Source organism: Mytilus californianus, unplaced genomic scaffold, assembly GCF_021869535.1.
Source record: "Mytilus californianus isolate M0D057914Y unplaced genomic scaffold, xbMytCali1.0.p SCAF_4, whole genome shotgun sequence".
Lineage (NCBI taxonomy): Eukaryota > Metazoa > Mollusca > Bivalvia > Mytilida > Mytilidae > Mytilus > Mytilus californianus.
In genome coordinates this window covers 47,001,579-47,014,798 of record NW_026262690.1, presented here as the reverse complement: position 1 = coordinate 47,014,798, position 13,220 = coordinate 47,001,579, and the positions used below count along the sequence as shown (strand labels likewise).

Here is a 13,220-nt window from a genome sequence, read left to right as displayed (position 1 = left end):
AGGTCTGATCGAGGTTGTTTGTTTGGAAGTACAGAATGTATAAATACTTAGCCTCGTCTGTTTGGAAAGAGGAGTAACAAACTAATGCTCCGTTTTGAGAGGGTGTCTTGAACTCCTCACAATAAATAGCCCTTTTACCAACTCTTTGACACGTTCGCAACTGATCGGTAGAAAGATGAGATTTCTGTCCTTTTTCAAAACACAATCTTATTTATGCAAATTTAAATTTTTCTACCTTAATCTAGGTCGATTTGCTGCAGAATCTACGTACTTGTATTTACTTCTTTGTTTAACGTCCAGTGGCAAATTAAATGCATATTAAGGACGAGAACATGTTATTGCAATATGAATATGAACCCTGCTTTGTGCTAGATCATTGCGCTGAGTCGGATTTGTATAGTGCTAGTTCACACGGTAATAGTTCGCAGGAAGACATATGTCACCCTACCCGGACACAATATTCTTACGCCGAGCTGACCAGTCTGCTCATACTCCTTAACACCTTGTGCTTCAAGGAAAAGACTTTGACTAGGTCGGGGATAAAATACACGACTTTCCGCACTCGAGGCAAGCACGCTACTTCTAGACCATCGAGGTAGTCTTAAGCTTAAGAACTATTTATATTAGAATTTTAATAAGAAACAATTAACCGATCAAACGAACATTTAGGATAAATCGACTGTAGTTAACTAACAGCATACCATATCATGAAACCAATTTATTGTCAAGCATGCCATATTTGCCATATGATCATTTAAATGTAGGATTTGATGTTGTTGTGAAAAATTGATCGCTCCTTTAATTGAGATATCACAATTTCACAAATAGTCCCAGACATGAATGATGTTATCATTCTTCAGTATACCAGAGAACATTTCGCATGTGAAGCATGCTTTTACATTAAGCCATATTAAAGGGTATAATTCAGCCTTAAATTGCTCATTCCCCCGGAAACTTAATATTATATATATGCTATCTTGGTATAAACCTAGAAATTATATATTAATACAGTGTCTGTATTTTCTGAATTTTCTAAGCGGTTTTCGTGATATTTTACTTCAGCAATTGTCACACATTCAGTACAAACCATTGCTTATATCCAGTTAGGTAGAGTTATAGTTATAAAACTTTTGGTTAAACGTCAACATGACGGCTAACTAACATTATGAGGAGAATTCAATTCATTCAACAACCGTATTACATATCATCACAAGCTCTAAGTAAGTCATGATGAAACACCAACAGACGACAATGATCTAAGATCCATGCACGTAAAGTAACTTAAAGATTTGAAATATCGGATTAAAATACATCAAGTAACATATATTACAAAAATGGCATTATATCATGTGGGATCAGACGAAAAAGAAATTTTTCTGACAGACTTGATATCCAATAGATGATAGGATCAAATATCTTCAGACAAATATCAACAGTAATGAAACTGAAATTGAAATCATAAAAATATGACTGTGTAATAGAAAGCAATGCCACATATTAGTAACAAAGACAGCTATTTCAAAACAGATTTAAAGCAAATATAAAACACGCATCGACGTTCTTATTTGTTCAAATCCATCGTTTAGAATCTTTTTAATCAATTGTCCATTAATATTTCATAAATATGAAGAAATTCATATAAATTAGATTCCTTTTGTTATTTGTAAAGTTGTGGTTATCATGGTTTCAGCAAATAAATTTTACACGTTTTGATGATACATTAGTTTAAATGTCATTTGTGCGCTGAATTTATTGACTAACTTTTCCAGACACGTCACCGTGGAATTCATTTATTAACCTGTCTAGACCCGTCACCGCTGAATTATTTATTAACTTGTCTAGATCAGTCACCACTTAATTTTATTTACCAAGTTGTCTTGATCCGTCACCGCTGAATTTATTTATGAACTTGTCTAGACCCGTCACCGCTAAATTTATTTACCAACTTGTTTAGATCCTTCACCGCTGAATTTATTCACACCTTAGGTTGACCAATAACCGCTGAATTTATTCACCACTTATTGTTACTCGGGTCATTTTAGGTCTTTTTTCATAAGGTGTAGACTTTTCATTGTTGAAGTATTAGTGGTTACATCTAAATATTTTTCGGATAACATAATTAAGTTGTTGGGTTACTTTTTGTCATCTCGTTTTTCATAAAAATAACAATCAAGTTGATTATCAAATTAATGGCATCACAATCTAGTTAGTAGACTTAATAACTATATCGTGCCTTATATATTTTCAGACTAAATGACTTTTTGTACATATCGGTATTTAAAATAATGAAGTGGTGCATATATATAGTAATTACCTTTTATTTAACAAGACATTTGGCGTCTTAAGATGAAAGGTCTAAGGATCGGTAATGCCAACATTTTGTTAATGTAAGCCAAGTCTTATCAGGGAGCATTATTAAATAGTTCTTGAAGACAAAACGATAATTTAAAAAAAAATATCAAATAAAAGGCGATGTCTTATCATTACCAATGAGACAACTATTCACCAGAGACCTAAGGACGATGCTGTTAACAACTACTCTGCTCAATAGGGCTTTCAGCAATGAGCAAAACCCATACCGCGTAGTAATAAGATATAAAAGGCCCGGCTTGACAAAATATGAACAATTAGACACCGATTCAACGGCCTGATTTACACTAAAAACAATAAACGGTAAACAGACATGGCAGAAAGCAAACAACGACAACCACTGGGTACAAGCTCCAAACTTGGGACAGGTACATAATGAGCGGAATGGGTTAAACATGTGTGTGAACGCTCGACCCTCCCCTTACCTGGGATAGTGATGTAACAGCAAAACACAAGGTTATGTCAAAATCAGTTAGAATTAGTATGAATCAGATTATTAAAAATACATTTGGTAAATATTTTTGTTTATGTAAAATCTATGAAAAGTTAATGAGAATTATAAGATATTAATTTTTATTTTCCAGATATTATGCCATTGTGCACCCATTATCCGCCATGAAGGTTAATAGTAAGTCAAGAACAAAGAAAATTATTGCAGTTACTTGGGTCATTCCAATAGTAGTGGCATCACCTTATCTTTATTGTAAAAATTATGTATTTACAATTTATAGTGATTATGGCATGATTTCACGCCAGATATGCTCAGATAGGTTTGATGAACTAGACGGCAATACGGGAACATTTAGGAGAGTTTTCTTTATTCTTTTATTCGTCATTATGTATTTCCTACCCATGATGATAATCATTGGAACTTGTACAAAAATAGCCATGTGCTTGCTTCGACCGATTGTGATTGAGAATACCCATCTTCGAAGACGTGATTCAAAACGGAGAAACGAAGTAAATAAACGCAAGGTGAGATACTGTTAAATTTGGTATTGTTTACTAGATAGAATCATGTGCAAAACAGTGTAGCCGAGACCATTGATTGGCGCGCTAAAATATCCCATTGACTGGGTCAGATTCGGTGAACGTTCGTCTGTAACGCCCACAACTCACGACGTATTTATTATAAACATTTAAACTGTGGGGTCACCAAAGGGTCTCAACGCCTAAATAAAATAATTCGAAAAATTAATCAGGAATAACCTTTGTGTTTTGATTTATGTTGAATACTTTAACGTTCTTTACTTGTGTTTTTGTTATGTTTTGATAATGAATTTTTATGATATCGGACGTTCTTTCAGCAAAAAAGGATTTAACTGGCTTTAAAAGTTACAATGGATGTGTTGATTATTATCTTTTTTTCGGACGTCAAAGCGATTTAACAATTGCGGTTTTTCCAATTATGTCATCTTTTAACTTTTATCTGGTCAAAATTTTATTTTAGAACGAATGCATGATCAACTTTAAAAAGTGTGCAAACACAAAACATATAGACAAATATACTTCTTTCCTGTCTTTTTCGTACTTGCAAGTTATTGGACAGTAAAAAGGCTATTTGGATCAAGCCTTGTGAAATTTGCATTTACGTTTTTGAATAGGTAAAATGTATAGTTTGGTGATCTTTTCTGCTAACTACTATACTTGTGAAAAACCCTTGGCAACAGAAACATATTCAGCTTTTTTTTTAATCGACCCAATTTACATAGTAATGGACGACTTCGTACATTTTATGATCGCAAATAAAATATGTATATAATATACTGTGCACTGTAGTTCGTATATATACTGAGACCCTTTGGCAACCCCACAGTTTAAATGTTTATAATAAATACGTCGTGAGTTGTGGGCGTTACAGAGGAACGTTCACCTAATCTGACCCAGTCAATGGGATATTTTAGCGCGCCAATCAATGGTCTCGGCTACACTGTTTTGCACATGATTCTATAAGGGTTTCAGACTGTACAATCATGATGTTATACATGACAGACGAACACGTGGAATTAAACTTTTTAAGAACGAAAAATTACTTCCTTGTTTGCACAATTTATTCCTTGATAAACATGTTTAACTGTATCCTTAAAGCGTATAGTTAAGAGTTGTCTGATTATAAAAACACTTCTACGCAGACCTTTGAGACTGTTATAAAATGGTCATTAAGTGAATTAATTGATTGCTCAAGTTTACTTCCTTGACTGTTCTTAGTTCAGTGTTCTTTGTTAGAAGGCTTACTGTACTTTTACGTAAAAACCCAAAGAATGCATAAAGATCTTTACAAGCGAGACAAACTTAGATTGCAAATAGAGAACACATTAAACGAACGAAAAAGATTTGGCAATATGAACTCATCAAAACCGGAAGTGATCTGAGCAGCTCTGAGAGGATAAGCACATCCTTGCGCCTTTAATAAAACATTCATCTAATAATACGTAACACTGAATAACTTGTATGTTTTCAGAGATGTTGTAATACATGTGTATATTTATTACATAATATAAAGATCACACTTCAGGTTTATAGGCAAACCTACAAAGTAACCGAAGTTGTTTGCCTTAAGCAGCAAATAATACCAATCGGTGCTATTTGACAAAATGAAACATTTCAAATACAATTATTTTTGATTGAACAAGATATTTCAAAAAGCAAACTGATCTTTTACACAAATTCATCACCAGGTTAGTTTTCTTGAAGTTATTATTTTTTTCAGACTATCTGTGCACATTAACGTTGAAAACAGGAGATCTGCAATTCATATTCATTATTACAATTATATGTATATTGAAATTTATTTGAAGCACCTGAGATATAAAATAAATACACATGACGGCCACCCTCTCAACCTTATTGGAGAACAAAAGAATAAATCTAGGTCTTTATAAAAAATATATGATAATTCGGGAGAAAAAAAAAACTTTTATTTGTACAAAGCCCAAGTGACAATTTTAGTTAAAATTCATTTCGATTACTCCTTATTTTTTTTTATCATTTCTTAAAATCGCACAGGACTGAATCAATAATTTAAAAATGTTTGTTTTCCGTATAGAGAACATGCATTTTTTGACGAATATATAACCATGCGAGTGTGTCATTTCTTTTTAACTTGGGAATTATTTATTAAAAAAGCAATATTCCAAAATAAAGTAAGTATTTCGTGAAGTACGAACAAATTAATTGTCTCAGCGACAATAATAAGGAACAATTGTATTTTATTCGGCTCGTGAGTAAACATTGCCTTGATTGAATTGTCATTCTTCGCTGTCAACGCTATTCACTTTTACATATATTTACAAGTTATGTATTTACGAGAGCAATTTTCTCGATTGCATGAGTCAAGTGCTATTGAGGTGGACGTTTAAGTAGGCTATTCGTGGCAGAGTATTTAACTAAACAAGATAAATGGTAGACATAGAAGCCAGATAAATGTTAAATAATTCACTGTCTTTCTACTTTATGACGTTTTGGCATTACACACCCGGCTAATATTTAGTCCGTATTAGTATTAGAAACGATCAAAAGTAAGTGCGTTATTTGCTGAAACAATTGTTCCTTATTAGCCTGTATCTTCCGATTTATTTTACTACAAACACTTTTATATCTACCGTAATGATAGCCGGTAAAATTTTCAAAAAACCAAAAGAAGAATATAAAAAGTACCCTTCTATGATTGTACGATTGTCATAATCATAAAAGGGTACTTTTTGATATTCTTCTTTTGTTTTTTTGACAATTTCAAAAATAAAATTGAGAATGGAAACGGGGAATGTGTCAAAGAGACAACAACCCGACGAAAGAGCAGAAAACTAATTAACTGTTGGTTGTTTTTTTTTCATTCAAATTATACCTTTGATTACAGGTAGCAAGAATGGTAATTGTAGTTGCAGTAGCATTTATCGTAGCTTGGTCACCACAATATTTTGTTAGCATTATAAGTCAGCTTCAAGAATCAAGTTTCTTACGGGAGGAGCAGTTTCTTTTTACAATGCTGATGACACATCTGTTCGGATTCATCAACAGTTGTGTCAATCCATTCATTTATACGGCTATGAGTGAAAAGTTTAGGAAAAGTTTCCGGCGAACTCTTGGAAAAGTATTCTGCAACTATTATTGCAGACAGCGACTGTTTTATAGAGGAAGTATGTCCCAAAGGCGTTCAACAGCTATCACTACTCACGCGTCGTCATTTACGGATCCCGAAGCAGAACCGTTGCGATCCGATTCAAATTTTCCTCGTTACAAACTTCAAGTTAAGGCTACACCTTCACGTAGTAGTAGCAGTGATGGAAATTCAAGTTGTCGATCAAACAGTCGATTGACTAAAAACGCAACAGGAAATTCAAAAGAAGCATGTAACGGAGATGAAAATATTGTAGTAAATCCTAAACAATGTCATGTCAGGTTTAAACCTAATCATATCGACATTCCAGATTCAGATTCTATGTCCGGCATTAAAACATTCTCGACAGATGACAATCCTACCATGTTACAAAAATGCTCTAGGAAATCACCAATTACTACAAATGGATGTGCGTATCATGGTAAAGACTCTGTTGATTCATTTTCATGATTAAATCCATTTCATAACGTGTAATTGGTCCCTGGAATTAATCTGTGATAGAATATTCTGGATTGTAGATAGATTATTTATAGTTAAAAAAAACATATCAAATTTATAACTTAACAGGAACGTCCGTATTATTTGTTTTATGTACAGATTGTTGTATTCAATCATAAAGTATTATTTATTAAAGCAGGGATGAGACTTGGTTAGATCCGCCTTTTAATATCAACATAATACATGTTTGGTCTGATTGTACAATGAAATTCAGGATAAAGAACCTATCTGAAAACTTTAACAGTATTACCAATTACGGTACTGATTTGTTTAAGTCGCAAGAATTAAATTAAAAAAGCATCCCTTTATAGCTATACCTTCATTCTCACTGCGCGTGCTAACTTTACTCTCGTCCTAATTATACATGATATATATATGTCGACATTTTGGTCCGTTAAGGCTTCCTATAGCAAAGACATCAAAATTCACTTCACCTTTTCAAATTCACTTTTCCAACCAAGCTGCAAATTTATTTTGAATAAGAGTACACACGCTGAAATGTCTCGGCTGCTTTACTTATCATGATTGAAACTATGTTGAAAGTCTGTAATATGATGGTTTAACTACAAGTATCACATAAACTTAACATGATCAATGCTCCATGTAAATGAGGTCAAGGTCAGAGAAACCCCAGCAGACAGACATGTACACCTTACAATCATAACATACACGAAATATAGTAAGCCTATATATATATCGCTTATGGCATTTGAGAACAAACCTAATTACGAAAATTCACTATTGACCAATGAACCATAAAAATGAGTTCAAGGTCAAACATGTACACCTTACAATCATTCCATACTAAAAATATAGTTAAATTATTACTTATAGTATCTTATAAACTGACAAAGCCATTGATTAACATTGACCAATTAACAACGAAAATGAGGTTAAGGTCATATGAAACCTGTAATACACCGACATGTACACATGTACAATCATACCATACACCAAATACGGCTTACCTTTTACTTATAATAGTTGAGAAACCGACCAAACCACACAAACTTAACATTGATCCGTGAAATAATGTCGAGATCAGGTGAAACTCTGACTAACGGATATGTTAACCTTGCAAGGATCCCATATACTAAATATGTAGTTATCCTAATACTCATAGTAAGTAAGAAACTATATTTTTTTTAAAAACAGCAACCAAAGCCGGGCTTCAAAGTTATTGTGAATCTACCTATTCTAGTGATGGCGTGAATCAGATGTGGATACTAAAAAAATCCAAAGATCTTTTAGAGTACATACAATCTAAGACTCGTTCATCTTGCAATAGTATTAAACATTTGACTTTTCTACACTTTACACAAGTATTCCCCATTCCAAACTAAAAGACAAATTGAAAGATTTGGTCTTGCTTTGTTTCATAATAAAGAACGACCAACGTAGATACAAGTATCTTGCTTAGGGAGGGATAATCGTACTTTGTAAATAATCACTCTGATTCAAACAAAAAAACCTCTGAAACTGACATTATCAAGATGCTTGATTTCTTGATTGATAACATATTTGTTACGTTTGGAGGACGTGTTTTTCAACAAACGATCGGCATTCCCATGGAAACCAACTCTCTTCTTGCCGACTTGTCCCTTTACCCCCAACCTCATGACAGTGGTTACAAAGCTGCTTGTCAGTTTCAACTTTATTTTGAATTAGGATTAAACAATCTGATTATGTAGTAGCCCCTTTTGTAGTTTATACAACATTGTCATTTATTCGTTGAATGCAATCGATATGAACCTAGGAAGTCTAATATTATAGGACTAGGGGTGTAGTGATTTTTTTTTTATAAAACAATAAAAAAGATACATAATTGAGTTTGAATCAAGTTGAAATGAAAGCAAATTTCTACATAGATAATATCTTTGTTCAAATGATACATACATTGTTCCTCGAACCCTTAAATCGTCATTTCTCTGCCGACCCTACATTGTTTAAGTCGGTGCGACTTTATCCACCAGCAACATATGTCCACAAAACAAAACTCCTGGTACACAAGGAGACCTTCTTGCTTTAAGACGGTTCACATGTTCTTTATTGAGAGCTAGAGCTAGTTTCGAACTTGGCGTCTTATTTTTAAAATTACTTCGTTGATGAACTTATCAGTACAAAGTACTTGCAAAATCTTCGTTACCGTGAAAACTAAGAGTTGTTTAAATTTCAAATTTCATCAAGGTCTCTTTTGTGAAGCTGTCTGACGGGCTTCATAGTCGACAGAATAAGAGGTCAATGTATTCAGGTTAATTTAAGTTCTGTGGAACAATGGGTAAATGTCTGGTTAAAATATATCTTATCTTTGATGTGCCGCATTAGCATCCCTATAAAGTAAGACAGTCTGTGCGTGACCCATGACATACGATATTGTATGCATTTCATTGGCTATTTTCTAGCAAAATCCAGACTATACTATATCAATTAACGTGAAATTAAGTTTGATTTTAATCTCTGAAAATTTGAATAAACTGAGCTCTTGGACAGATCTTTTCGGGACGTCGGGTTGGGCTTATATTTTTGTGTGAATTCGGGATTTACACTTATTGGGACTCGGGAATCAATGATTAATTTTTCGGGATTCGGCATAAAATGCTTTATTCTTTCGGGATTTCGGTATTCAGCTTTTGTTTTTTTTTCCGAAAACTCGGGATGACACCCCTCCTACCTTCTCTCACTCTCTTCAACAGGCAATGTTGAGGAAAAAAGGAAAATCATCTTGTATGAGAATTTGAATTAAATTGTTAAATATTTTTATATTCTTATAAAATCACAAAAACAGCAGATTTTTTGTATTTCTTTATATGGAATGACTACAAAAATGGGGTGTATAAGACTTCCCAAACTTAATCTACAATTCCTGTTCGTTACACTTTTAATACCGAAACAGTTAGAGATATCAATATATATATATTTTTTTCAAATATCGATTACTGGTTCCCAACTAAATGTCTAAATATATCTGGAATATTTCCCCTCATATTGACAGCTATCTGAAGTCGGCCCACTGCTCGACAGGATCGGGTCAGGACGCCAGGCTAAGTTCATAGGACCTCAGTTTAATATAGGCGTGGCAATTCATCACTTTTATCCAATCAACTGTCTTTTATGATAAAGATTGGCGTGCAATTGTAGTCGAAACAATGTAATTTATATAATGACATTGTAAAAGTTTTAGGACACAGTTTCAACAACATCAATAGGTAATGCACTTTATTGTGGAAGCTGTGGACTACTGGTTCAAAATAAAATTGATTTCGAAAAGTTGCTTTGGAACCACTGTCATGATGTTGGGTGTATTTATACATGTATGGGACTGACTTCATACAGGAACTTCTTAGGAAGAAAGAAAAGAAGTTAGCAGTATCCTTTAACCTCTATATAGATGATGTTTCCCCACTAAATAATTCAAAATTTGCTGACTATGTTGAACGCATCTATCCAATCGAACTTGAGATACACGAAACAACAGATACAATTAAGTCTGCCTCATATCTTGACTTAAATCTAGAAACTGACAATGAGGGTCGGTTGAAAACAAAACTTTAAGACAAAAGAGATTATTTCAGCTTCCCAATTGTGAACTTTCCATTTCTATGTAGCAACATTCCAGCAGCGCCTGCATACGGAGTATATATCACTCAGTTGATACGATATTCCAGGGCTTGTATTTCCTATCATGATTTTCTTGATAGAGGTTTGCTGCTCACAAGGAAGCTACTAAACCAAGAGTTCCAAGTGGTGAAGTTGAAGTCATTCCTTCGTAAATTTTAGTGGAGTAGGATCTGCTTACCCTTCCGGAGCACCTGAGATCACCCCCAGTTTTTGGTGGGGTTCGTGTTGCTCAGTCTTTAGTTTTCTATCTTGTGTTTTGTGTACTGTTGTTTGTCTGTTTGTCTTTTTCTTTTTATAGCCATGGCTATGTCAGTTTATTTTCGACTTGAGTTTGAATGTTCCATTGGTATCTTTTGCCTCTCTTTTTTCAAGAAATCGCTTAACCATGAAAATGAGGTCAAGGACAATGGACATATGACAGACGAAAACGTCGTAACATGATGCATCTGCATACAAGGTATGAAGCATCCATGTCTCATACCTTCTGGAGTATAAAGCTTTATACAAATAGTTTATGATGTCACCGCCGCCTGGTAGTAGTCCATATGTCTCGCATTCTGCAACTTTTGTCGCAGGTGAGACATTAAAAAGAAGCTATTTATTGGATGGATTTTAAAAGTCCAACTAGTGACACACTCATAGCAAATTCGCTTACAATGCAGTCGGGTTTTGTCCATTTCAAGGTTCATGCAATTCTCATTTGGAAATTAGAAATATCTTGAATATACAAATATGAAGACGTGGTACCATTGCCAATGAGACAACTTTCCACCCGACACCAAATGACGTAATAGTTCAACAATGAGCACACCCCATACCGAAAAGAAAGCTATAAATGGCCTCGACGTGACAAAAGTAAAACAATACAATTGAGAAAACTAACTCCCTGAATTATGTAAAAAACAACAAACGAAAAACAAATATGATATACAACAACTGACACTGACTTGGGACAGACACTTACAGAATGTTGCAGGATTTAACATGCTTGCGGACACTCAAACCGCTCCCTAACCTGGGACAGTGGCTGAACAGCACAACGTAGTTACAAAATATAACAATTAAAAGATGTGCATGTTTCTTTTAGGCAAGGATGAAAAATTTGTTTGTTTTTTTTAGGATCTTTCTTTGATTTCACATAGCAATTGTTTTTGGTTATTTTTCTTATTACATGTATATTATTATAATTATTATCATCATTGTATGACAAAGCCTATAGCACATCCTGGTTTAAAGGCTTTTATGTCAGTTACGAAACGTGAACGTTAGAGAATGACGTCAATCACATACATTGTAATCGTTAATATTCGATATAATCAACAGAAAGATGCTTATTATAGTGTTTTTATTGTAAATCTCGAAATAATTCAATTGTCAATCGATGTTCTTTAATAAAATGTTGAATTAATCCTATATTCTCATACATTCATAAAGAAAACGCATATGAAGATAAAAAAAGACATCGGCGTCATGTGGACTCTGGTTGGTAGTTGTCTCGTTGACAATCATACATGTACCACATTTCCTTATTCTTATATAGAACATGATCATATTACTAAGGTGGTTTGTTTTAGTATAAAGTAGGTTCAGTTTTACATACATTTAAAACAAATATACAATTTTACAAAAGGGGTAATAAAAAAAAAGAGAAACCGACAAATCCATGGCAATAAAAACGAAAATCAACGAAAAGAAAAGTCTACGAAACAATACATAGAAAACAAGAGTTAGCAACACAAACCCCAGTTGGGTGTGATCCCAGATGCTCCGAATAAGAAAACGAATCCTGCTCCACATGTGACATCCGTTGTGTTGCTCATGGTAAGTACAAATTCATTGATGTCACATTGGAGGAAAAGAGGAGGAAAGTGACGACTAAAATGTTGCTAGCGATATCTTCAGGTGATCAAATGAACTAGTTCCATATCCCACATAATTTTTTTCCTAGTTACAACAAAAGAACGTAATTTTTCAATATCTTATGATTGCTTATGTAAAACAAATATTTCAAGGACCGCGTTTACTTCTTGAAATAATAATTGCACTATTTTGTTCATTACCACATAGTAAATGATCATGATATCTATAATGGTTTCCAAAAATAAAGCAATCACTTATTACAGTACGAAGGACACTCAAAATGGTTTTAAAAAACAGTATTCAAAAGTGGACCGTAATGTTATATGAATTCAATATATTTTGCACAATTCCTCAAAAAATTACAGTATAAATGGATTTCAATTCTAAAAATTCATTTAAGTAGAAAATGCATACCAAAATAATACCTTGAAATCTATAAGATTCAATATTAACGTATTGCCATTCATTTGATTTAGATCTACGCACTTTAATTATTGTCTTCCTATAAGCGCCAGTTATTTAATACACGACATTCTAATTTCGATTTTATGTATGAACTACTCCTGTTGACCTGGGGTCATTTGAGGGAAATGCGTCATAAGACATTGTGACGTCAAATTTTTCCTGGAAAAAACACCAATTGGAAGATCATGAATACATATTAATAAGAAAATGGGATAAAAATTTCACTAATAAAAAGTACAGGAGCCTGTAATTCAGTGGTTGTCGTTTGTTTATGTGTTACATATTTGTTATT

At 33.5% G+C, this 13,220-nt stretch overlaps 1 protein-coding gene across 1 annotated transcript in view; it reads left to right on the top strand.

Moving 5' to 3' along the window:
- Positions 1 to 7,120, top strand: part of LOC127736941 (QRFP-like peptide receptor) — a 58,817-nt gene extending 51,697 nt beyond the window's left edge. Inside the window, exons 2-3 of the mRNA XM_052247504.1 lie at positions 2,955 to 3,345; positions 6,227 to 7,120. Coding sequence (XP_052103464.1) covers positions 2,955 to 3,345; positions 6,227 to 6,937 — 1,102 coding nt within the window. The 3' untranslated portion in view covers positions 6,938 to 7,120. The remainder of the gene's footprint in view (positions 1 to 2,954; positions 3,346 to 6,226) is intronic.
- Positions 7,121 to 13,220: the final 6,100 nt, after the last annotated feature.